Source organism: Stegodyphus dumicola, chromosome 12 (genome assembly GCF_044657685.1).
Source record: "Stegodyphus dumicola isolate Sdum_Otavi_A_Nest chromosome 12, ASM4465768v1".
In the NCBI taxonomy this organism is placed as follows: domain Eukaryota; kingdom Metazoa; phylum Arthropoda; class Arachnida; order Araneae; family Eresidae; genus Stegodyphus; species Stegodyphus dumicola.
The window spans coordinates 70,052,502-70,079,112 of NC_140779.1; the positions used below are offsets into that span (position 1 = coordinate 70,052,502).

Consider the following 26,611-nt stretch of genomic DNA (forward strand, 5'->3'; position numbering starts at 1 on the left):
CAAGCTCTAACAACTTTTAAAGTCAAATTACGATTTAGTCTTAAAACTCATGGAGCAGATCTGCATTCATGATAAATAGGTAAAAAAATAGATAATAACTGGCTTTGCAGGTATATGAGGATAATGAGTGAAAAATTTTAATCTTTGAAACAGATGAAAGCATGTTCACAAAATGAATAGACGTTGGGCTTTGGGATGCAGATGCAGCTATAATATTAATGGGAAAATAAACAAGACTGCTAAGCAAGGAAATAGCTATTCTAACTGTTAGTCCATATATAAAACTGAAAAGCAAGATGAATTTATGCACAAAATGGTTATTCATATATACAATTTTGTCAATTCCTGAACTATAAAATAGAAAAACTTAAAAAGTGTGTGAAAAATCAGTAAAATAGCATAATACTAAGCATAGGTGGACAATCTGTCACCAGCTGGAATCGTACTTTAGACCATGTCAAGTTCAACTGCTTTGAATGTACTACTAAAGTGATTGCAACAAAAACTCGCCCTAGAATAAGAGGGGTAAAAAAATCTATTGCCTGCAGGTTTATTCTTTGTACGTTTCTGTGACTAGCAGGTTTATTCATTGTTTTCCAAAAACCTATGTAGACAGACACCTAATCAAAACTAAAATATGTACATTAGAACATGTTATGATATAAAAAATCTTCTTAAAATTATAGATCACTTTCTTTGGAATTTATTTGTAAAAATTCACCACACAATACCTATATAATTGCACTAATACATAAACACCAATAGCCAATACGAGAACTATATGAATATATCATTCAGAAAAAATTAGAAGCACATAGGGACTTCTTCAGGGACAGCACCATCATGGCTGAATGTTTAAGAACAAAATTTTGTTGAAGAAAATAAAAACATCAACAATCTTAAAATTAACCTGTACAGTTATTACTGCTATTTTTCACTAGCAAGCTATTTTATGTTTTGGATCTTTACTGGCACTTCTTGTTTCAATTTCCTTACCAGAATGTAAATGAGGTAGAAAGAGACAGCATTTAAAGGAAAGTTTGGGAATTTTTTTAAGACAGTGCATTTCAACCTCTCGAGACCACATTACTAGTTTTCTGCTAGCTCAGGCAAACTTTTGAGTCTTTGGCATTGCATTTCAATTGCCGATATTTAAATTGTTACACTAGTTCGGTTTGTGAATTAGCTTTGTGTTAAATAATTTGTCTACTACTTTTAGTCTTAAATTTGAGCTTACTGTTACTTTTAAGCTATCTTGCCGGAAGTGCTGGGAAGTTTGTCAAGCACAAGACGTGATCTTCTATTAAAGTTCCGACTTGATAAAAAGGTTATTTAAATCTTTTAGATATTTTTTAGTTCTATCCAGACACGATGTTAAGGTCTATTAGGAGTCAGATACTACTTTATGCTACCAAAAAAGTCAAACTTTTATAAACCATTCAATGTATATCGTCGCAAAACTATGCAAAAGTGCTCCATCGAAAAATTCTCTAGACACATATTTTGTAAACGAAATTCATTTCATGTATTAAGAAAACCAAAGATGAACCAGTTGTGAAAACGCTTGGCGCCAAAAGCAGAGAAACGGGTAAAAGAAGGTTTGACTAGTATTCTTTGATATAAATAGATGCACTTGCATGCTTCAAAAAAATTTTTTTTTGGTTTTGATTTTTCCTTTCTTTTACAACTTCTTTCAAGATGATAATAAATATTAACAATGTGTTTATCTCCACTTAAAAAGAAAAACTGCCCTTTTTTGGCTGCTAAATTTGACAGGTGACAAGTGCAGCTCATAATTTGCAAATATGAATTTTCCTTTAAGATACCTGCAAAGCCAGTCTTCAAGCCTACCACTACTACTGCATTATCGGCACTAAGAGCTAAGCAATTTTCCAGAGGAACTGAATTTTCTTTTAATCTTTTAATAATTAGCTGTGCAATATTAACTCTTCGAAGCACAGTGGTTACCTACAGTAACCACCTTTTCTACTGAATGCCTTGCTCACTCGTGCGAGTGATTTTCAAGACTGACCGTTTTCTGAAGTTCCCTTGCAGCTCACTAGATGGCAATAAAGAAACATAAGCCAATAGTTGATGCAGAAATTCGTCTTCAAGAAAATAAGCATCAGCCATCGCATTTTGTAAAAGAAACAAAGTGCTGCAGAGTGGTTTTTCTTGGTGCTGCAAAGTGCACATCACCAGAACAGTGTTGGGAATGCTGCACATGGAAAGTTGCACTCTGCTTGGGAGAGGGGGAAACTGTTTCCATGAGTACCATAGAGACGAATTTGTAGGGATGTGTTGTTCTGTGTGAGCAGTGGTCACCGACACTAACCACCAGAAGTGGTCATTTTTTTTACGAGTCTTGGACAAAATATGTGTAATTGTTGCAAATAACTTCATTGTAACACCAGATATAGTAAATAAAACAAGAATTTTACTGAAAAAGTTAATTCCCTTTTCCTGCTCCTCAAAGAGTTAAAGGCCTGTCATAAAGGGGGGACACAAAGTAAACTACACTCAATTTTTGAAGACACTGGATTAGGAAAAAAGAACTAGATACAGTTTTGAATCAGTATTATTATTTCCATCTGTAAGGAGCAGAAAGGAACTGTTTTAATGCAATCAATAAATGAAGATTTATTTTTCATTCCCATTCCTTTCACAATTGCAGCTGCTTTGGTCCTTGCACTTGAGTATTTCTTAGTGATTTCGGAATTGGAAAAAATTTTCTACATAAAGCTGCAGCATTATCCGATGCATTCAGTGGCAGGTTGTGCTCCAGTAAAAAGGCAGAGAACACGCATTCTGCATTAGTAACTTTCTAGTTTTTTTGTTTCCACAGAAAAATTTGATTTTTCTTTTTTTTCTTTTTTTTTTTCCCCAATAGAACTCATGCTCTCTTTATGTTTTTGTGCCCGTACATGTTTAAGAACATCGACCCTTCCACCATACGAAATCGAAAAATCACGATAACAAGCGGTACATGTTGCAAATGTATTACATTTCCTTAAATAAAAGGAAAGGTCTCTGTACGATTTTTCAAATTTACATGAGTATTTTACCTTTTTCGCAGACAACTAAAACAAAAGATCATAATCTTTTAAACTATTTTCTTGAAAGCACGTGCACTTACACTGCTCAGCACCAAGATGAATGAAATAACAACCTCGATCCCGCTTTGTGCTCATTGGTTAATATAGTATGTCAGATAACATGCAGTGGTCCTCGATGCTTATCGAAGAACTGGAACACAATGTTTTTGGACGATGTCTGTGCTCTCATTTACAAAGCAGAATCATGCCATAATTTCTCACTGATGAAATGACTTTGGTTTTCTTTTATATGCTATATTGCCTTCAGACTCTCCAAATAACTTTTTTTTTTTTTTTTTTTTTTTTTTTTTGTGCAAATAACGAAGTATTAAGCCAAGCTACATACAAATCATGAGAACTTTTAAGAATAAGAGTCGGGTGAAATATATTGTAAATTGGGTTTACGGCAGAAGGATCAGAAGTCTGGAATCTCCTGCTAAATCAGGAGAGTTGGGAAACCCTCTGTGGAAATTACAGGATTTGAATAATGAAGCTTTGTACCTAAGCAAGAAATTATGTCCATACATAAAATTAAAGAGAAAGTATCGGCACAAAAAACAAAACAGCTTAAACAACTTACATCACCAGAAATGTTTAATGAAACAAACAAATTTTGATATCTTTTTCTGTAAATTTAGAGTCCCATAAGATAATAAATGTTTCATTATTCCATAAACAACTATTTCAAATTTTTAATTTTATAATTTTTACACATCATCTTAGTAGATTTAAACTGATGATCTAAAATCCAAAATATTCCGATATCTGGAGTCACCGAAGGAAGTCTTAGAAAGCTCCAGATTTCAGACTTTCAGAATGCTTTCAATCATTAAATGCATCGCAAAGCTTTTTTTAAAGTTTTGCATTATTTCGATACATTAAGTTATATTTACGAAATACATCAAGTTAAACATTTAAATTTCATTAAACATTTAAATTTCAACAAGTATGTTAAGTGAAATTGCTAAATTTTGACTTATCTTTTGCATTGTATTGGGGGGGGGGGAAATTGAAGAAAAGTTGGTTTGTTATACCACTGCTAATATTAACAGTAATTTTGGTGGTGTGAAGAGAAAGGGGGATGAAAATATGTTTTAAATAGTAATTTATACAAACCTATTTTAGGACCACACTGTACACAATTCAATACAAACAGCATGCAATAAAAAATTATAAACATTTTCACATATATACAGCTAAAGTAATGAAATGCAAGAGTTCTTTGAATTAGTGGAAACATATTACAAAAAAGGATATCTCTAGCAACACATGGTTACTTAGTTTCCTGCAACAAAGAATTATTTTCATTTTTGATGGCCTAAAATCATACTTTTTATCTTGTGACAAAAGCCCAAAATTAATACATTTTTTTTTTTTTTGAAAATCTAGAAAGTGAACTGTTTTTTTAATTTTTGCATCATACCCTACAGTTATTTAATAATATAGTTCTGAAATTAGAAGCTAATTCTTTCACAGCAACACAAGCATTTCTTAATTTATGAACTTCAAAAAAGAAAACTCCACAAATTTACATCATCTTCTGCCAAAGAATTCCTACGCACTTTAAAGAAAATAATGATGTGCGGTAACAAAAATTCTTTTCTAGCGTAGACAATTTTTATAATTCTAGTACCAATACTTGTTATACTAGAGATGTGGAGAACCAGTTCTGATAAAGTTAGTAGTTTCAGTGGAAAAATTTATGAACTGAAAGTTCTTTAGAAGAACTTTTAATTTTATCCACTGAAACTACTTTTCCGATTTAGAAGAGATTGCACAAGTTGTTAATGAAATTATAAAAGATTCAGTAAATATTGATTGATATTTCATCAACGCACATTTTTGAGCCGTAGGTTGTGGTTCATGTTCTGAAAAGGTACTACTAAAGAGAAATGGAGAGCAATTTTTAAGTTTTTTCAAAAAATTGATATTCATGTTTCAATATTCCTAAAATGGTTGTTGCGATGTCTCTACCTAGGACATAAGCTCCATTTGACAATTTTTTCATTCATGTGGAACACATTGCATCAGCAGAGGATAGAATTTTAAGTATCTAATGTTCAACATTTGCCAAATGTTAAAATTAATTCAGAACTTTATCGTAGTAAATTTTATGATGTAATTAAAACATTTCCGAAAACAATCTATTGAAAAAATACAATTGAATAAACAAAGTTAAATATTTCATGTTTAGACTTGAGTAATTTTATAAATATATTCTGGTTTGGATCAAAAGAAAATACAAACCTATATACATATATGTGGAAGAAACTAACTTAAAAAAAAGATAGAAAGTACATACATATTAACACAACCACCTTGGCACAAAATGGCAATTTCTTTCAGATGCAAGAGCATGATGGCTAAGTCATTCAATTCAATTGTAAGGACATAGTTATTACCAACATAAATATTATACAGTACAAAGTCCGAAATCCGGACTGGTCGGAACTTCGGCGATTCCGGATTTGGGATTTTTCCGGATAATAGATTATCAATTTAAATCTGGTAAGATGGCATGCAGAAATTATACAATTAAAAATATGAAATCGTAATTCATGAAATAAAGAACAATTATGTTCTAAAAGGTATCAAAATTTAAAAAAGAAAGCTTAAAATTTATTTGTTTACTTTATTAAACATTTCTTTCAATGCAAGTTTTTTAAGATGCTTCCACAAAAAATTCAAAAAGTACATTTTTCTTTTTTCTTGTGTCATATACAGTGGACTTTCCAATGCCATACTTCTCGCATAATTTTGAGACGGATAGGCCTTTATCCATTTTTTGCAGCAATTCCACTTTTTGTTTAATGGACATCGAAACATGCTTTCGCTTAGATCCTTTGGCAGTTCCAGAATTGGAAACTCTTTTCGACATAATCTAAAGTTCCAACTTGGTTTTTATAAAATTGCCATAATAATAACAGTCTGCAAAAAATAATAAGCTGGATCAAAATAGAAGATCAAGGAGCAGTGCAGTCTTCTACATTAATTGAAATAAATGTCTTAGAATCAGTGAAGATAATTTTAGCCTAACTTAATAGCGTCTGTTATACATTATTGGCTATCAACATTTAATTTTACCCATTATTGTTATACATTATTATACATTATTGGCTACGAAAGCAAAGTTGTTTCGCTAAATGTTATCTTGCTCCTTTTGCGTACTGAATTAAGATTGAATTGTATTAGTTTAGTTATTTACTATACCTACATTTATTTCTTGCACATGCTTCAAACTAATCCAAGTCCTAAATAAATAAACTCCCACATATACTTAAGGCTTTATCTCAGGGTAGCGCTTGGTACCGCTTGGTGCAGTCTCTACAAGTCCTAAATTCTCTACAAAGCACTTTCCCAAGTTCTAAATTTCCACAGTGCTTTCCCTAAATCATAAATACTTCTCATCTCTTAATTTTGCCATTCGGTGCTTCCCCAAATTCCAAAACTTTAGTCTTCCCTAAATTCTGCCACCGCTTCTGGGTTTATGGTGAATAACAAATCAGTTATTCTTAATTAAAATAGCACTAAATGTAATCTTTTGGCCTAAGTTTCATTAACAAAATCTATTTTTAGCATATGAAGAGAAATTTTTGTTGAATTTTTCATCAACAAATTTTAGAGCATTTAAAAATCTATAATCATTACCAAGGTAACGCTAGCATAAAAGGTTGCCATACTCTTGTTATTCAATTACTAATATAAAAAAAGTTTAGACATCACAGCACGAGTTATTACTGAAGCTGTCATGTATTGATAAACATGTGGTGATGAAAGCAAAATATAATCAATAATAACTTGCAAAGTGGGTGTCAGGGATATAAAATAGGTGAATGTTTCAGTTTGAGATGCATGCCAAGTAAGTAGATATTCAGCTACGGAGCCAAATTATTAATCTCACAAAGTTATGCTTATATGATTGTTTTTCCATAACGAGGTATTTTATTTAGTGCGTAAGTGAAATTAAGAATAAAAATTTTTAAGTGAAAATCTCCACGTTTTATTATGGAAGAAAAAAAAAATCAAATGTGCATGCGTTTAAAGCATTAATAAAAAAAAAATGTTTGTGGCTTTAAGGTCTGGATTTTAGATTATTCCGGATAATGTAGGTCCGGACTTTGAACTGTATATATTTTATATCTCAATTAGGTATTTATTCACAAAGATTATACAATAAAACTACTTTCAAAGAGGTTTATTTCTTTCATTTGTTCAGGTGGAAATTTAGCGATGTAGCTTTAATATCAGATTTAAAACAATTGTTTCCATTAGCAATTTTGCAGCAAAACAATGTATTCCTGCAGATATTTACCACAATTTCTACTACCGGCCAATTCCACAAAAGCATATTTTAAAATTGAATTTAAGGCAAACAAATATCATGACTTGCTTATAAAAATTGTTTGAACTTGGAACGCAGCATAAAGAACATATTCAAAAAGTAGCAAAGTTGACTGAGGAATTGTCACCGGCATGGTTGCCAGAATTTGGCAATGTCTACTAAGGTGGTTGCACTAATACACAAGTGACAAAGAAAGTACTACAAAAACACATTTTAAAAAAATATCAGTTGCTTGGGACATTGTCAGGACTTAGAGGTTTCATATGGGCTTATCAAACTATCTTAGTCTAACCTTAAATTTCAGTTGCAATAGAAAATCACTAACATATATTAACCTGTTACTGGCCAGTGATCTATTTATAGATCACCTACTTTTAGAATGACCATTGAGAACAATATCTTTTTGTCACTGGATACACATGTGGCTATACCCCCAAACATGTTTTGAAACGTTCTTTTCCAGAACAGTCCAGCAGATAACGTCTGAAATCCAAGTGATGCTTCGTAGCGCAGGTTTCAATTTTGTATATAACGGGGGGAAAAAATAAAAGTAAGGTATACTTTGCTTACTCGTTCCACATTTTCAATACTTCTTTAATTGTTATGCATTATTTAGATTACAAAAATAACTGTTCTTAGAATTAAATTTTTAGCTTAAACATGTTAATCTGTAAATAGATCGCTGGGTGTTAGTGGTACCTAATACTGTTTTTTTTTTTTTTTTTTCCCATTTTTTCCAAAATGTCCAGGCGTAAAGTGTTTCACACTAAAGAAGCGTTAGAATATATATTTTCTACGAGATTGAGTCAGATATAATTGCTTTACCTCCTGAAGTGGACAAGTTAACTGATGACGAGTGCATTGATGATGGTGAAATGATCACTCCATCAGTAAAAATATAAATAATTTTGGATCTAACAACACTACGAAATACCTGCCATCTACATCTAGCACCAATAATGAAAATGAAAAACAGTTAGCTAGAAATTATCAAAAAAATGTAGCCAAAAGCAAATTGAACAAAAATACACATACTTATGCTTATAACAAAGGAGGTAATTTGGTGAAAATCTTGAGAGTATTTCAAATATTATAGAAAATGTGAATCCACTTGATATTTTTGAAGTTTTAACTTCCGAATTTTAAGAATGTGTAATGTAACAAAAGAAACAGAAAGATATATGAAAGTGTAGAAATTTTTGACTTTCAATGGCTACCATACTTTACGTAATGAATGTGATTGCTGGACAGAGGAAGATCTCATGGTACTGATAGTAAAAAATAAATATTTAGAAATTAAATCTGTAATCCATTTTGCCAACAATAATTACAGAGCAATGCAGAAATCAGATAAGGCATTCAAAATAAGAAAATTAATCATGCATATAAATCAGTTTTCAAAAATTTGGAATTTTCAATGAATTTCTGTCTGTAATGAAATTATGATTAAATATTTTGGTAATCATTTTTCAAACAATTTCTTAAAGGCAAACCTATATGGTCTTGCTATAAATCATGGGCCACGTTTAGAGTAAAGGGCTACTGTTATAATTTTAACTTTTGCTGTAGTGCAGAGAATTTTGACAATACTCCTGAAACTTCGAATGAACCGCTTGGAACACGAGTGGTGGAAAAATGTATAAAAGACATCCGAAGGCATATCACGGTTGCATACCCCATAACTAGGAACAAATTCGAAGAAAAGCATTGGGAGAATATTTGATGTCATCGAGACCAAAAAGATAGGCTCTGTACATTTAGCTAGAAGAGAGAAAAAAAAAAAAAAAAGAAAAAAAAAAGAAGATGCCAATTTAAAAAATGTAAGGGAAGTCGTATTACGTTTTGCAAATGTAACACTGTGTGAAATGTTTTCCGCTATATCACACTGAATATTGTAAATTTGCTCAATAAAAAAACTAAGTTTTAGATCAGTAAAAGAAAAGATTTTTTTTTTTTTTTCCTTTTAAATCTTTTTAGTTGGTTTAAATTTTGCAAAAAAAAAAAAAATTGTACTTTTTTTTAAAAACTAAATTTGTAATTTTTTAAACATAAGATTAGAGGGCAGTTACTTGTTCTTTTATTACCAGAAGCGCCCATCGATCTATGTATAGATCAACTATTATCTGAACTGCTAATTACGGTAATTGAAAACTTAATAATTTCTTTATTTACGATATACGAAATGAAATTTTAAAATATTTTTCAAAAATTCTCATTTTAAAATAACAGGGTTCGTACACATTTCCGCACACAGAAATTAAGTACTTTTAAGGACTTTTAAGGACCATTAATGAAAAAATTAAGGACCTATGAGCAAATGGGAAATGAATAAATTCAATTAAAAATACTATTCTATGCTTGAATTTCACTTTTGTAATACCATCCTAAAAATAAAATAGATCCCCGAGTAGTATGCATTATTACTAAACATGAATTAACGTAATGATTAATAAGTTTGAGAATAAAATAAACTTTATACAATTTATCAAGTAGGATTAAATATCTTGCACTTATAATAGTTGGACATATTTGAAAGAAGATGACATTTACTTACGTTTTACTAATAGTTAGCTTTATGTTGATTTTTTTATGTCTCATTTTGTTACATACTTAGTCAGTCTAGAGGTTTAGCAAATAGCAGGTAGATTTTATGTCAAACGGTATAGGTTAAAATGAGAAGTAAGATCATAATCATCATGATTCATAACAAAACACTGAATGTTGTCACCACTGTTGCTTGTCTAGAGAGAGACCTGCTCATTAGAACAAACCTGAAAGGTCTGATGTAGACACAGTTGGCAAGTGTTGAAACTTAGTCAGGCTCTGTTTGATGCAGTTAGTGTCACAGCTTTGTGTAGAGTTCCAAGGGATTGTAGCCCAACTAATATACTTTAATGTTCCAATAAGCGATTAAAGTACCAGAGATGATAAGTTGCTTTGTATTATTTTTAAGTTTCACTAGATGCAAAGAATAAGTTTTACTTGAATTTTTTAATTTTTGTGTTTTATCTTGTGACTACAGTAAGTGTTAATGAAAGGCAATAACTCGCTTTAATATGTACAGATAACTTTTAAGGGTAAGCAGTTAGTTATAAATAATTAAATTAGGTAATTAGATAACCTTAGTCATTATAGATTTACATGGCCACTATTAAATTTTATTTAAAATTTCACAGTGTAACATACATGTAATTAATGACATTGATTCTTAAACGATATTAGGATACACATTAAAAGCTACAAAACATTTATACATTTATGTTTTGTAACAACACTCAACAAAATATTTATCCTTCATTTTAACTTGAAGCATTTCCAAACATTTTGGCTAGTTTATATAGATTTCTTTCTCTTTAAGCATCTTTTCTAACAATTAGAGAGTTGTCTCAATATGCAAACCAATGTTCTTGCTAGTTTCTGCGTGCTTGTCTCCTAACTTGTCAACATCTCCACAAGGTACCTATGAGGGTTTACTTGATCTGGTAAAAGTTAAATAGTCCCAAACCCCGGCTGAATCATAAACTGAAGGCTGAAATTATAAACAATTGGGTAAGTTACATAATAATAACTGCACATATCTTTGAGGAGTAATTTTCTTTATGTATTCAGTTTCTTTCTTCAACACGGTTCCTTTTCATTTTAAAATTTTTGGATCTAATTATTTCTGTTATTCTAAAAAACACTAAATGCATTTAGAATGTATAGAAAAAGTGACTAATTCTATTTCTTTAGTAATATGAACATTCAGAAGAAATATGAAATATATATGGTAAAGCCCGGTTACAAAGCTGGTGTGGCAGAATATTTAGAATTTAGTGGCACACCGAACAACAAAATCTAGAAATAGCAAAACGTTTAGAATTTAGGATCCACAGAGATTGCATCAAGTGGGAAATTGCCTAGTGCCAGCTCTGTGTATGATGCATTAAGGCATATTAGATGAATCTTTTAAATTGTAAGTTTTCAATTTCTTTATTAATAAAAAAATCACTTTCTATAATGCTTGCCCAGTGATAAGATTAGCATTTTTGATGCTTGTGTCTAGTGAAAGGTAGAGAAAATAAAGGGAAGATAAACATGTTAAGAAAAAGATTCTAGTATCAGGAGTATAACATTCAAATATTATGTTTTCATTGTTCTTCCAGACGTTCTCCAAAAGGTTAGAAATTCATCACAAACTTTCTGTAAAATACATCCATTACATGTCGATATCATGGAGACATTTTTCATTTTGTCACATATTTCTCGAATCTTCTAGAATCGTGGGTCTATAAATCTTGACTTCAAACCCTTCTAAACTTTTCAAGCTGCAATGTCTAAAATACTAAAAAATCCCTACCAATTCTGTAACAGCAAAAAAATATTTTGAAAGAAAAAAAAAGGGGGGGGGAGGGAAAAGTGTAAAATTAATTTTATAGAGAAAACTGATGCATATTCTGAGAATTTTGAATATTCCAAGAAAATTGCATGGGAAAAACACTTCTGAATAAATTTAAAAAGAAGACATTTTTAATTAATTGCATAGCTAATTTTGCTCTTGCTAAGAGCTGTTTTGTACATTATGCTTTATAGCAATATGCCTTATTTATCAGATTCATAATATAAGTTGCCAAAATGAAACTTTATAATATGACAGCGGAAAATAGAATGTTTTATTTTAATGATAATTTTTATATATAATTTCAGTATATTACCTTTATTTTAATGAAATTTATCAATGTTATGATGATGCTTTAAAAAAACTGGTCGAAAAATTGTCAGATCTCAGAATTAAAAATTTTCTATAGAAACTGATCTTAAAGTCGCCAAATTTAGAGCTGTTTAATAAAAGAATTCACATCCCCAAAAGCGAAAAGTTGTTTAAGAGTTCTTTATTAGAAAATAGGAATTTCGAAATGTTTCACTTCTTGCTTAGAAACTCGAGTATCCCATCATTTTTATTAGAAATAGAAACAAATTATAACCCACGAACACATTCAAAAGATAACCATATGTCAGTGAATCGCCAAAAATATTCCTCCAAAATGCTAATTCACACTCAAAATGGCAGCCATAAAAACAGACAGAAATTTCAGATGATTAAAATTAAAGACCTTCTGCTGATTTGGGGCAAAGTTAAGGACTTTTAAGGACCCAAAATCAACTCCAAAAAATTTAAGGACTTTTAAGAGGGTTCATAGCCACATTTTAGTTAAAAAAATAAGCACCTATAAGCACTTTTCAAGCACATTTTAAGGAAAAAATAAGCACCTGTCTAATTACATTATACACAACTGCATAACCTTAAAAGAAAAATTAGACTTGTAATTTAAAATATGAGCAATGCAATATTTATTAAGAGAATGAGCATTACCTCAACAATGGAAAACAATTAACTTTTTTTTTTTTTAATTTTAAATGACAGTTCAATTTACAGAATTAGTTTACATTGAGAGGAAAAAAAAAAACTATGCAGAACTAAACTATATTACAAAATTTAATGATGATATTTCAGTTGAAAATATAGAAAATAAATAATAATAAGCCATATTAATTGTATTCGTTTGGCACTTAATAATAAATACAATTTATTTTTCCACTCATATTAATATTTGAATAATTTAACTTAAATCAAAATTCTGAACATTTCCTAAATTTTCATTGCATAACAGTTTTCCCTTAACATATATCCCAAGCAAAGTAATTTAAGTAAAAAAGAGGCACATTTCTGAAATCAGAAGACGGGAAATTGTTTCATTCAGTCATCCTTTAACAGTAAAAGCTTAACTAACCAGCATACTCGGAAATTCCCTAATTTTCCGGATAGTAACTGGAAAAAGAGGAGTGGGGGAGATTGCAGCCGTTCTTTAGATTTAAATTTAGGCTAAATAAATGATTTTGACATTTCGATATGTGCATCATATAAAAACCAACGGAACCGAGAAATATTCTGCTTAGAAAGCACAGTAAAACTCTTAAGTGTTCATAAACAAATCTCAGACTGAACATCAAAATTAATTGTCAATGCAAAATACCGCAAACGTTATTGCGCAATACGTGCAGCGTAATTCTTCCATATGTGATATTACGCAATTGGAATCAACACCTGTCGGTATTCGGAGAAAGAAGAACTAAATAAAGGAAAAGGAAGACTTACTAATCTGGGGTGTTTCTGATTCTAATTTTCAACAGACTGTATTAATTTTCCGGAATAGAATCAATCTTCGCTTGGGTTGGGTAGACCGCAAAAACTTTTAGTCCTATTCAATCCAGATTGGACAGTGACAAAAAAAAAAAAAAAAAAAGTCCGCTGCTTCAATATCAGAGATTTTGCGGAGAAACTCCCAACCTCCGTACTGTTTAATGTATTGGCAAAGAAAATGAAATTATTTTGACTATTCGATTACTTTCCTTTTATTTAAGCCATTCCGAATATTATTCCTTAGAAAGCTAATCTGTGTAAAAACACACCCATTTTTGGAAGTTTATCTATACTTCAGCAGTTACTGCAATTATGTTATTATAAATATTCATAAATATGCTCATAATATAAGCGTAAGGATCATAATAAACACGAATATGAACTGACCACGCGGAACGAGAATGCAAATTTATTAAAATCTTGATAGAAATTCAAACGTGTGTAGTATTTGGGTGGGACGAAAAGAATACCGAATGTACCGGAATTTTCTACGTTTTCGCAATTCTTTGGCCAATAGAACGACGTGCACCTGTCTGTACTCTCGCGCGCACCATAGGTTACATTAATGCAGAGGAAGGGGGGGAAAGCAATTTTCGGGAGTATGATTCACCATCTGACGTTGCATATAAGGAAAAAAAGTTGTTTATTTAGTTTCGGCTTTGGTACGGGGGAAAAAATGCGCGTTCATTAAAAACAAAGGATTAAGAAAAAGCACTAAAAGCAAAAAATATGCACTAAAAACAAAAAAATAAGGGCTTTAAAGAAAAAGTAAGCACCTATAAGGGCCTTTATATTTTATTTTCAAATATAAGGACTTATAAGCACTTGTAAGGACCGCTACGAACCCTGTTTAAGGACTCTTAAGGACCGCACAAACCCTGAATAATTTGGGCATTAACTGGTTAATTCAACCTTGGTTTTAAAAATATTTCCCCCCCTACCCTCAATTAATCTGTAATGAATGTTCCGAAAGACTATCAGGCCCACTGCTTATAGTTAGTTCATTTTGGTGACTGAGCTACTCGCTGAACTTAATTTGGAGAACCACTGAAGTGCTAGTAATCATTCCTCCAGATCAAAATTTGAAGTTTCAGGATCATTCTGCTCCAACCAAAAAAGTGATTTTAGTGCATCACAACATTCACTAAAACCAATTACTGTTCAAAAGAGGAGCTTTGCTAATTTAAACTACTGCTCCTATCACAGCATTGTTAAAATGTTTCTGCTTAGTTTTTCTATAAAGACTGCTTGATCAATTGTAGTTGTGAAAAAAATCTTTATAATAAAAAATAAAAGGCCAGGAATATGCTCTACCTCAGACAGCTAGGAAAGGTGAAAGGTAAACATTTCTTGCACCAGCACCAATCGCTTCTACATGGGCTTGCACAGACAGCAATCAGACTTGGTACATTTAATTAGCAATTTGAATAATTTTATATATTAATGTTTCCTTTCAGAAGTAGATGGCTGTATATGAAATATTCTATTTTTTTTAAATAAAATATTTATAAAAATCATTTCTGCAAAAATTATTAGACAATGAGCTACTTAACAATTTAAAGAGAAAATAACTTACCTGCAATTTTACTTTCTCTTTATATTCGTTGACCTAAAAAACAAAAACATTTCATTTAAGACAAAAGAGTACAGAAACCAGCACAAATACATCATTTCGAAAATGCTAATCTAAATGTGAAACAATTAACACTAATAAATAAACAGTTTACTGCAAATCATAAACTGATTATTTTCAAAATTAGTTTTGGTTGCTAATTTTTAAATAATATACAGAATTTTAAGAATATTCCAGTTTTAGAGAAAAGATTGGTTAACTACAAAGAATTTGAGAACTATTTAAGGCAGTGAAGAACAAAAGATATTCACTATATTTGGTTCTCCCATACCTAATAGCAATTTTCACTATTTCAGTTCAATTCAGATTTTATATTTGCATAAACAAGAACTGCACTGTACATTATCATTTTTAGAAAGTTAAAAATAACTTTGCTCGTAATTTTCTTTTAAGACTTCACGCTGCATACTAAACGCCAAAATGGACAGAAGAAACTGACTGCTGGATGAAGCTATGGTGTACTACCTTTCTTGAATTTAAGACACATCCATATACAGTTTATTATTAAGATCTAGCTACAAAAAAAGTCATCAACCGATGTTAAATGTTAAACACTCAATATTTTTCACTTTAAGTCAAAATTACTGAACTGTTATAAGCTTGATTATCACAGTACAATTACCATTTTTACAGCGGTCTTAAAATATTTTTCACATTTCTGGATAATTTCAAAACATGATCAACATTTTAGAAATCATAATGAAATAATGTTGCTGATTATTGACAGTTAAGTTTTTCAAATTTACTAGTTTTACAGCATTTAATAAAGTGAATATGTAAATGTTTCTTCTTATGTTAACAATTATGGAAAATGTACTTCTGAATTTTTAAAAGTTTAAATTTGCATTAACATTTTGACAGTCGTCAATGAGCGCAGTTCGTATTCCAGTTACGTACCTCAGGTGGGCACAAAGAACAAAGCTTGAATTACAAATTTACAACTGACAGATAATGCATGTATTTGGAAGAAAGAATTGCTTAATCTCAACCACAGAAGTTAACTAAAATGAAAGAGCTACAGTTCAAGAGAAATCTCAACAGGAACAGAAATGATTATAATTCCACTTTACTGCAGTAAAAAAAATCTGACGTTAAATAATTCAGAATATTAAATGATACACATAACATACAATTTCATTAGGTACAATTTTTCTAAATTATTAAATTTTAAGTTCTCAGAATTGCTGCATTTTTAAATATATATTAAAATGTCTTGTTGATTAATGAGTTAATTTAACATATCAAATATTATATTAGAATCCATAATATGTACATTACCAAATGTTGGACATCATGAACTGTTATCTGTTCTTTAGAAGAATAGGCACTTCAAGGCCATTTTTATATCTCAAACCACGGTTCATAAGGGGAACAGATTGAATCTACTAATTTGCTAAAATCTCTTTAATTCCCTCCTTCATGACAATGCCATTTTACAATCATAAATAAGTGAAGGATCGCTATAACATCAAAGTACCTATTTTAAAGTAATAGACTATAACAAGAAAAGAAGAAACTGCAGAACACCCAGGCCACGGATGTTAAGATTGCGCATATGAAAAAGGAGGGAGACTAATTCATGGCCATCTCGCAGGGCAGAGGTCAAGCACATTTTAAGAAAAATAATAAGCACCTGTCTAATTACATTATACATAACTGCATAACCTTAAAAGAAAAATTAGACTTGTAATTTAAAATATGAGCAATGCAATATTTATTAAAAGAATGAGCATTACCTCAACCATGGAAAACAATTAACTTTTTTTTAAAATTTTAAATGACAGTTCAATTTACAGAATTAGTTTACAATGAGAGGAAAAAAAAAAAACTATGCACAACTAAACTATACTAAAAGATATAATGATGAAATATCAGTTCAAAATATAGAAAATAAATAATAATAAGCCATATTAATTGTATTCGTTTGGCACCTAATAATGAATACAATTTATTTTTCCATTCATATTAATATTTAACTAATTTAACTTAATTCAAAATTCTGAACATTTTCTAAATTTTCATTGCATAACAGTTTCCTCTAACATATATTCCAAGCAAAGTAATTTAAGTAAAAAAGAGGCACATTTCTGAAATCAGAAAACGGGAAATTGCTTCATGCAGTCAACCTTTAACAGTAAAAGCTGAAGTAACTCGCATACTCGAAAATTGCCGAATATTCCAGATAGTAACTGGAAAAAAGAGGAGTGGGAGAGATTGTGGCCGTTCTTTAGATTTCTCGGCTAAATAAATTATTTTGACATTTCGATATGTGCATCATATAAAAATAGACCAACGGAATTGAGAGATATTCTGCTTAGAAAGCACAGTAAAACTCTTTTAAGTGTTCATAAACAAATCTCAGACTGAACATCAAAATTAATTATCTCTGCAAAATACCGCAAACGTTATTGCGCATTTGCGCAATACATGCGGCGTAATTCTTCCACATGTGATATTACGCAATCGGAATCAACAGCTGCTGGTATTCGGAGAATAAAGATCTAAATAAAAGAAAAGAAAGAGACTTCCTAATCTGGGGCGTTTCTAATTTTCAACAGACTGCGTTAAATTTCCGGAATAGGAATCAATCTTCGCTTGGATCGGGTAGACCGCAAAAACTTTTAGTCCTATTCAATCCAACTTGGACAGTGACAAAAAAAAAAGTCTGCTGCTTCAAAATTAGAGACTTTGCGGAGAAAGGGGAAAACCTCCCAACCTCCGTACTGTATAATGTATTGGCAGAAAATGACTATTCGATTACTTTCCTTTTATTTAAGCCATTCCGAATATTATTCCTTAGAAAGCTAATCTGTGTAAAAACACACCCATTTTTTGCAAGTTGATCTATACTTCACCAGTAACTGCAACTATATTATTATAAATATTCATGCATATGCTCATAATATAAGCATAACGATCATAATAAACACGAATATGAACTGACCACGCTGAACGAGAATGCAAATTATTAAAATCTTGATAGAAATCCAAACGTGTGTAGTATTTGGGTGGGAGGAAAAGAATACCGAATGTACCGGAATTTTCTACCGTTTTCGCAATTCTTTGACCAATAGAACGATGCGCACCTGTCTATACTCTCGCGTACACCATAGGTTACCTTAATGCAGGGAAAGGGGGGAAAGCAATTTCCGGGAGTATGATTCACCATCTGATGTTGCATATAAGGAAGAAAGTTGTTTATTTAGTTTCGGCTTTGGTACGGGGAAAAAATGAGCATTCATTAAAAAAAAAAAAAAAGATTAAAAAAAAGCACTAAATGCAAGAAATAAGCACTAAAAAAAAATACGGGCTTTAAAGAAAAAGTAAGCACCTATAAGGACCTTTATATTTTATTTTCAAATATAAGGACTTATAAGCACTTGTAAGGACGACTACGAATCCTGTGCTATTACATGTAGTTATGCACCTCCCTTTTTGGTTGCAATGAGCCACACCAAAAGTATATATCTATACCTACTCTGCTACTTGATTCAGTGAGCCTTTTTTTTTTATTATTATTATTATTATATGTCGGTAAATTGTCCCTTTTTGCTTTAAAAATACATTGAATTATGCTGTTGTTATCTTCTGGTTAAGGTTTTTATGCTTTAATTTAATCTACATGCAATAGTTGTGTAATTATCAACAATTTAAAAGTTGTTTAAGTATGACTAGGCCTAATTTTTTACATCCATGTATGAAGTAAAATAAGTACTGTAATAAAAAATTTCGGGTCTCGTATTTCAATGAAAATATCCATTTTGACCACTATCAAATGCAATTTAATGATGTTTTTGCAGGATACCCTAATGTTAAAACAGAATACAGGACTTTTTTCCCTAAAAGCGGGTTGCATAAAGGTATTAAAATGATTCAAAGCAGATTTTTTACAACGTCTGTACGTATGTGTGTACCTCGCATAGCTCAAAAACGAGTACCCTCAGAATGTTGAAATTGTGTATAAAGGATAGCTATAACATGTAATTGCCCACCTCCCTTTTTGGTTCTAATCAACCACACGAAAAGTGTTTTGTGCATTGAAAAATCTGCCTTCTTGCCCACTGGCCAAGTCGCTTGTTTTTGCATAGAAACTAATTTTAATTGTATACTTTTTTTAATTCTTTTAACTGTATGTGATGTTATATATTTTTAATAATTTTGAGGGTTTATATATTTTTGCCTTGCCATGAAGTGAGAACTGAATTAATTGAATAAGAAATTTATCTACTGAAATTTGAGGAAATAAGTTTAAATGAAATGCAACAAAATCTGCGTATAATTCAATATTCTGTACAAGGAAGTCATGTGGTGTCCACATCAGATTTTTAGATAAAGTTAAAAGTAAGTTATTCAGTGGTTTACTCAACACATTAGAAGATACCGTTCTGTTACAAGGATCAGATTCATTATAAAGTTGACAATCTGGAGAAATATTCAAAGCATAAAAATAGTCACTTATGATAGTTAAGAAAAATCCACAGGAAGAAATAATATAACAGATATTCGTAAAATTAGAAATTTTTAATTTAAACAACTTATCAAAGAAATCAGGGGGAAAAAATCAGTTAGCAAATTAAGATCAAACCAGAGGCATGAAACTGCAGATCATTTAAAATGTCCAATTAAACATCTGCATTTTAGGGCACTTCTGCCGCCACATACACTCAATTAAATAAGAATCTAATTGGTTACGATCAGTGCCTGTTGATATTTATTTTGCCATTTAACAGTCCAATAACCATTCAATAGTTTGCATATGACAACCAGTATCGGGATCAATAAAATCATATTTATGGTTAATGCAGAAATGTTGAAATCTAGCCTCTCTTAATTCTTCAGTATTATACCCTTTCCATCAGTCTCAGTATATTATAGTGCCATCAAAAATATTGTTATGAAATGTACAGGCGCGGTGAGATGGCTTCCCCACAAAGCAGTTTAGGGTTGCCACATTTGGTGACAAAATTGGCGACATGCCATGGACGGATGGAGAACCTTCTGGAACGAATTCTTACCGGCTTAGCCCAGAATGTTCTCGAACACAAGCCGAAAGCTAGATAAACCCTGCTGGTCCGCAGTCAGAGAAAGTGTGTCTTGAGTTAGTCCGCGTGGAGTCGATTAAGTTACAGCCGGGCAGCGAGTGCACCGAAGGAGTCTCTTAGTGCATCGTCGAGAGAGCATGTTGAGCTCCGGGAATGATTGAACCGAAGAGTCGGGAGCTGTGTTCTGTGTGTAATCGAGTGCATCACGAGTTGTAGCGTGGAGAGTCTCGAGAGTACGTGGAGTTCCGAGAACAACCAAGCAGAGTTGGGAGCTGCACTATGGTGCTTTGCAGTGAAGCTGTCTCCACCGTGATAGCCTGATAACCTGGAGGCTGTGTCGCTGATCGTGTTTATGTTAGTCCATCGACGACTGTAAAAACATGTTTTGGAAGCTGTCCTGACAATTCTGGCCAATAAAGTGTGTTTCGATACTTCATCAAGTAATATTGTCACTATTCACACAAATCCTCACGAACCCCATACAAATATGAGGGAAGAAAATAACATAACAACTGATGCCTGGAGTGGGGTTCGAACCCACAAAAACACAACAGTATTTTCAATAACTTTAAGTTAGGTTGTAACAAAGCAGAGAGGCACAGCAACTAAAAAACATTCTTTGTTTCTTGGCTGCACGCCCATTATGGTGAACTTGCTAAGGATACGGCCAAAGTAATTTTGAACAAGGAAAACAGACTTTTCATCAACTTTGAAGCTATTCCTAGTTCCACCTATTTTAACAGACAGTCTAGATACTAACCCATGGCCACAGACTTCTTTAATGCTTATATAACTGTTCCCATAAGCAACAGTATAATGATTCATATGAAGTTAATAATTCTAAATATCATGCATGAATGAAATGAACTGTTGTTAAGAAACAATCTAGATCCTTCAAACAAATTTTGAGAAAATAATGCTCTCTCTCTCTCTCTTTTTTTTTTTTTTGCTTGCCACATCATATATCCATTTCGGTGCTTCCTTCGAATTGAAGTAAAGTGCCATTTTAGGTTTTTCATGTACTTCTTTTCAGAATGAATAATTCCTCATTCCTGAAGAAATTGTAGAGAAGACTTTTCATTATTAGGCAAGTCCCAAATTTTCATATCCATGGTAAATACAATAATAATAAAAGCATAAGAGGCAATTACATCTTAAGCATTTGTATTCTTGTTGCCAATTTTGAAAATGCATTCTTTTATTAAAAAAAAAAAAAAAAAAGAAAGAAACATTGTAATGACTTTAAAAGAAAACGGTGACAACTTTATGCGAACTTATCTCTTAGCGAGAGCAGCAAAACATTTGGCGATAAATCTGGTGATGACAACAGAAGAGTACCCATTAGAATTATATAATAAGTATCAGTCTAAAAATTTAATATTTAGTCATATCAATTTAATATTTATTCATTTGAATTACAAAGTGTAACCATTAGAATTTTTTTTGCAAATGCCAACCTGTTTCAGACAGAGTTTCAGACTAAAAATAAATTTGAATTTTTTCCTTTTCATCATTACTGTAACTGTGAGTGTATGTTTTAATAAATATTTAGTAAATAATATTTTTAATTTTCTGTTGAAAAGCCTTTACATTTTCTTAAACAAAATTTTTGCTCATCAGCTGCTTTCATCAGATTGCACATTTGGCCCACATGCAATTTGAGTTCGAGACAGTGGTTTCTAAAATGTAAAGAATTTTGTTAAGCTGACTAGCTATTAAATAAATTACCTTTAACGTGTTTAATCAACAAGGTCCTGAGTGGGATTCCTTCACAGTATCTATGCTAGCAATATTCAAGGCTGCTTGGTATTCTGACATATTACTTATACAATTAAATTTTCCAGCTTCTTTTAGCCTATTTCAGCCCTACCAATCTTTTTTATCCTGCTTCTGTATGAGGAAAGTATGTGTAATGACTAACTTTTTTTCTAAAGAGACACTTGGTACATTATCTACTTATGTCATCAATGCAATGAAAGAACTAGTTACAACACACAGATCAGGGTATTAAATTTTACAAAAATAAAGTTCTGAAGAGGTAGTTGTTTTTTTTTGGGGGGGGTGTTGTTGTGGTGTGTGTGTGTACATATGACACTTTCAGAATAAATTTAAACTCCCTTCCTAGTAGACTAACATTTCAAGAGCTAACAAATTTTGTAAGATCTCTAATAAAATTAATCACAGGCACTAATATTTAAGATTATCCATGAATATTAGATGTCCAAATCTGGATTTCTGATTATATCCTGACCACAATAACCCCTTCAGGAAATTTTAAATGCATTTATTTTAAACAGTAAACCATGAAAATTGTGTTTAACCATTAAAGGTAAACCAAAGATGAGCTATCAGTATTGTGACTTATCGCTAACTGACAGCGAAAACTCAAACCGATCACTAAAGTTGATAAGAATTAATGCTATTAAAATAAAGACATTCTACATAAAGGGGACTAAAAACAATGTTTATAACTGGGATGATTGCACACCCATTAAAAAAACTTACATACTTTCAAATAATTCTGAATATTGTTACAAAACACTTCCATGCATACATATACACATATTTTTAAACTATTTTACTAACAAAGCAAAAAACTTCATTTTTATCTTATTAAGAATTAATTACCAATTCACATAACTGTTTATCTATTTGGATTTTCAACAGTTTTTTAAAAATAACTGCTCAGTTAAGCTCGCTTTACTTAGGAAAAAAAGGGAGATACTTTCTGGGAACTTCGTCATTTACATTTTTCTTTACTAATAATTGAAACTTCAGTATAAACAGCAAGATATTTTGATGTAGACAATTGCTTTCCACATTACCTTTAAGTATTCAGTAAGTTAGTTTAGAACTTGCAGTATGCATGAGGAACAGTTAAAAAGAAGAGAATGGTTCGAGAAATATAAACGAGTTTGGTAAGCTGTCCGTTTTGTAATAAATTATCCCTAAAACTTTTACCAATAGTCAGACCTAAAAGCTTTATAAGCAGTTTTGTGCAATGAGAATAAATATTACAGTCTGCAGCATCTAAGCTAGTTAGCGTTCACAAAAATTCTTTATTCTGACATAACATGACTTAAATGGACTTTCAACAATGACTCCACAGAAGCAAGTTAAAAAAGATTTAATCAGTTTTTTCAATAATGTGTTTTCTTGTCTACTGATTTCGGCTGATCTTTGGAATATGGTAACAGGTAGTTTGGCAACATTTTGGAGGCGATAAAGGTTACTACCTAGGACTTTGGGAATAATGTGAGAAGTTTTCAGTTCCGATTACGCATTATTTTGTGTGAGGGAAATGAGAGATCATGAGATATGTCATGTGACATTAATGGACGAATCACTGTTCTTTAATCAGAAAAGGGGGTATATTGTAAAAATATCTCCTGTACTTTATAGGTTTCATTCTATGTTCTGTGAAGCAGTGTTGTTTAATATTTGGATCCCATGGCCATATATAAAGTAAATACGAAATTTTTATTACGTTTATGTGTAATTGAAAAGAACTGCTTAATTGCGGATAAGTATGAATGTCCAATATGTGAGAATGAAATGAGATTGTGTGAAAGGAAGAATATTACATAGTTTGAATGGCGGTGCAAGAAACGTGATGAAAATAGACATTTTGTGATCCACCATGCACTCAAGATTCTGTAGAAGATTAGGTAAGTTAGTATTTTTAATTATTTGAGGATATTATTTTTATGCATTGTTCAAATGTAAGGAGCAAATAAATTAATATGGTATTATTGGAAAATTGTTATTAGCACTGATTTAGTTTAAAGTAATTAGGATAGTAAGCTAATTTTTATTAATTTAATGTATGTGCCTATTTATATTTTAAGTAGTGTTTTTTAATTTAATTATATTTTAATTTAATGATTGTGATTTTGAGAGTTATATGTTTGTAGTATTTTGAAATACGTTTGAGTAGAAGTAAATGTGCATGGAAAGAATTTAAGTATTTGACACTAAGTATTTGTAATCATTTTTAATGTTTTGTTATAAATTCGTTGGTGATGTTTATAATAGATAATTTAGAGGTAAAAGTTTTTGGATATTTTATTTATTTTATACGTGCAAATGTCCATCCTTGGAAAGGGTATATACTTTTTCGCGATCAGATAATTTCATATATGTCCTTTTTACCGAATTTAAAGATTCACAAAATTTTCATGCATTTCCGTGCAAATTTTTGTAATTTATGAGAAAATAGCAGTGTAGATGGATAAAGTTAAAAGTGTGTGCAATGCCATTTTTGTGCAATTCTGGGATGTTTTCTTAAGTAAAAATAAGTCCACGTGTAAATGGTTAACGTGTATGTGATATTCTGAAAAACACACAAGGAGTTTGTGATTGTGCACTTTTTCCCAATTTTGCAGTTAATATTTGTCATGATTAAGCAGTTTTGTTACATAAAATTTCTAGCATAAGTGTAATTCGGCTAGTAGATTGTTGGAAAAAGTGTCGAGTAAATAAAAAGAAAAGAAACATGTCTTTACTTCGTGAAGACAAAATGGCGGCGGGAAAAAAAAAAAAAAATAGAGGGTTGCTGTAGCAGAGTTGGTCGCCAAATTTTTGCCAAAAAATCGCCAAGATACCATAATCCGAAGATCAACCCTGATTTCTTTCAATCTCGATATGTCAGCTCCAGACTTTACAATATCAGTTTTTTTTTAATTATTTTTTAAATTTTTATACAATATAAATAGCAAAAATGACTTTTCGGCTGATCTTTACAATATGGTAACTGGTAGTTTGGCGACATTTTGGAGGCGATAAAGGTTACTACCTGGAACTTTGGTAATAATGTGAGCAGTACTCAGTTCCGATTACGCATTATTTTGTGTGAGGGAAATGAGAGATCATGTGATATGTCATGTGATATTAATGGACGAATTACGGTTCTTTAATCGGAAAAGGGGGGAAATCGGGAAAAAAATCTGGAAATTTTGTATTTGCCTTTATTCTGTGTTGTGTGAAACAGTGTTCGTTAATTTTTGGATCCCATGGCCCTAACTAAAGTGAATTCGAAATGGGTATTTAGTGGGATTGAAAGGAGTAGTAATAAGTGTTTCTTTAAGGTTGTGCGAGATAGAAGTAAAGATGTTTTATTAAGTTATTTATTTTACCTGGTACCTTGGTGTTAACTATAAGTATGATTTTAAAGATCCTGAAACAGAAATAAGAAAAGTTTATCGGACACGTAATCAACATTCTGAAGAAGAATAGGTAAGTTAGTATTTTTAATTATTTGAGGATATTATTTTTATGCATTGTTCTAAATGTAAGGTGGAAGTAAAGTAATTTGCGTAAACGTGCATGGAAATAATTTAAATATTTGACACTAAGTATTTGTAACCATTTGTAATGAAGTAAAGGTATGAATTAGTTAGTGACGTTTGTAACATAATAGATAATGTAGAGGTAAAAGTTTTTGGATATTTTATTTATTTTATACGGGGAAATGTTCATATTTGGAAAGGGTATGTACTTTTTCGTGATCAGGTAATTTCATATATGTTCTTTTTCCGGGTTTAAAGATTCAGAAAATTTTTATGCATTTTCGTGAAATTTTTCTAATTTATGAGAAAAAAGCAGTGTACATGGATATAGTGAAGAGTGTGCGCAATGCCATTTTTGTGCAATTCTGGGATGTTTTTTAAGTAAAAATAAGTCGACGTGTACATGGTTTAGTGATATTTTAATTAAATGATAGTTATTTTATGAATTTTATGTTTGTAGAAATTTGGTATACGTTTAAGTTGAAGTAAACGTGCATGGAAATAATTTAAATATTTGACACTAAGTATTTGTAATGCTTGCGGTATGAATTCGTTAGTGACGTGTATAATATATGATTTAGAGGTAAAAGTTTTTGGATATTTTATTTATTTTATATGTGGAAATGTTCATATTTGGAAAGGGTATAAACTTTTTCGTGATCAGGTAATTTCATATATGTTCTTTTTACCGGGTTTAAAGATTCAGAAAATTGTCATGTATTTTCGTGAAATTTTTCTAATATATGAAAAAAAAGGAGTGTACATGGATATAGTGAAGAGTGTGCGCAATGCCATTTCTGTGTAATTCTGGGATGTTTTTTTAAGTAAAAATAAGTCGGCGTGTACATGGTTTATGTGTATGTGCTATTTTGAAAAACGCGCAAGGAGTATGGGGTTGATCTTTACATTATGGTAACTTGGCGATTTTTTGGGGAAAATTTGGCAACCAACTCTCCTACAGCAACCCTCTATTTTTTTTTCCCGCCGCCATTTTGTCTTCACGAAGTAAAGACATGTTTCTTTTCTTTTT

General features: G+C 31.2%; 1 protein-coding gene across 2 annotated transcripts in view; it reads right to left on the bottom strand.

The window, feature by feature from the left end:
- The window catches only part of REG (proteasome regulator gamma), a 101,481-nt gene that overhangs the window by 70,016 nt on the left and 4,854 nt on the right, over positions 1 to 26,611 (bottom strand). For both annotated transcript variants that reach the window (XM_085806540.1, XM_085806541.1), the window contains exon 2: positions 15,195 to 15,227. In XM_085806540.1, coding sequence (XP_085662666.1) covers positions 15,195 to 15,227 — 33 coding nt within the window. The remainder of the gene's footprint in view (positions 1 to 15,194; positions 15,228 to 26,611) is intronic.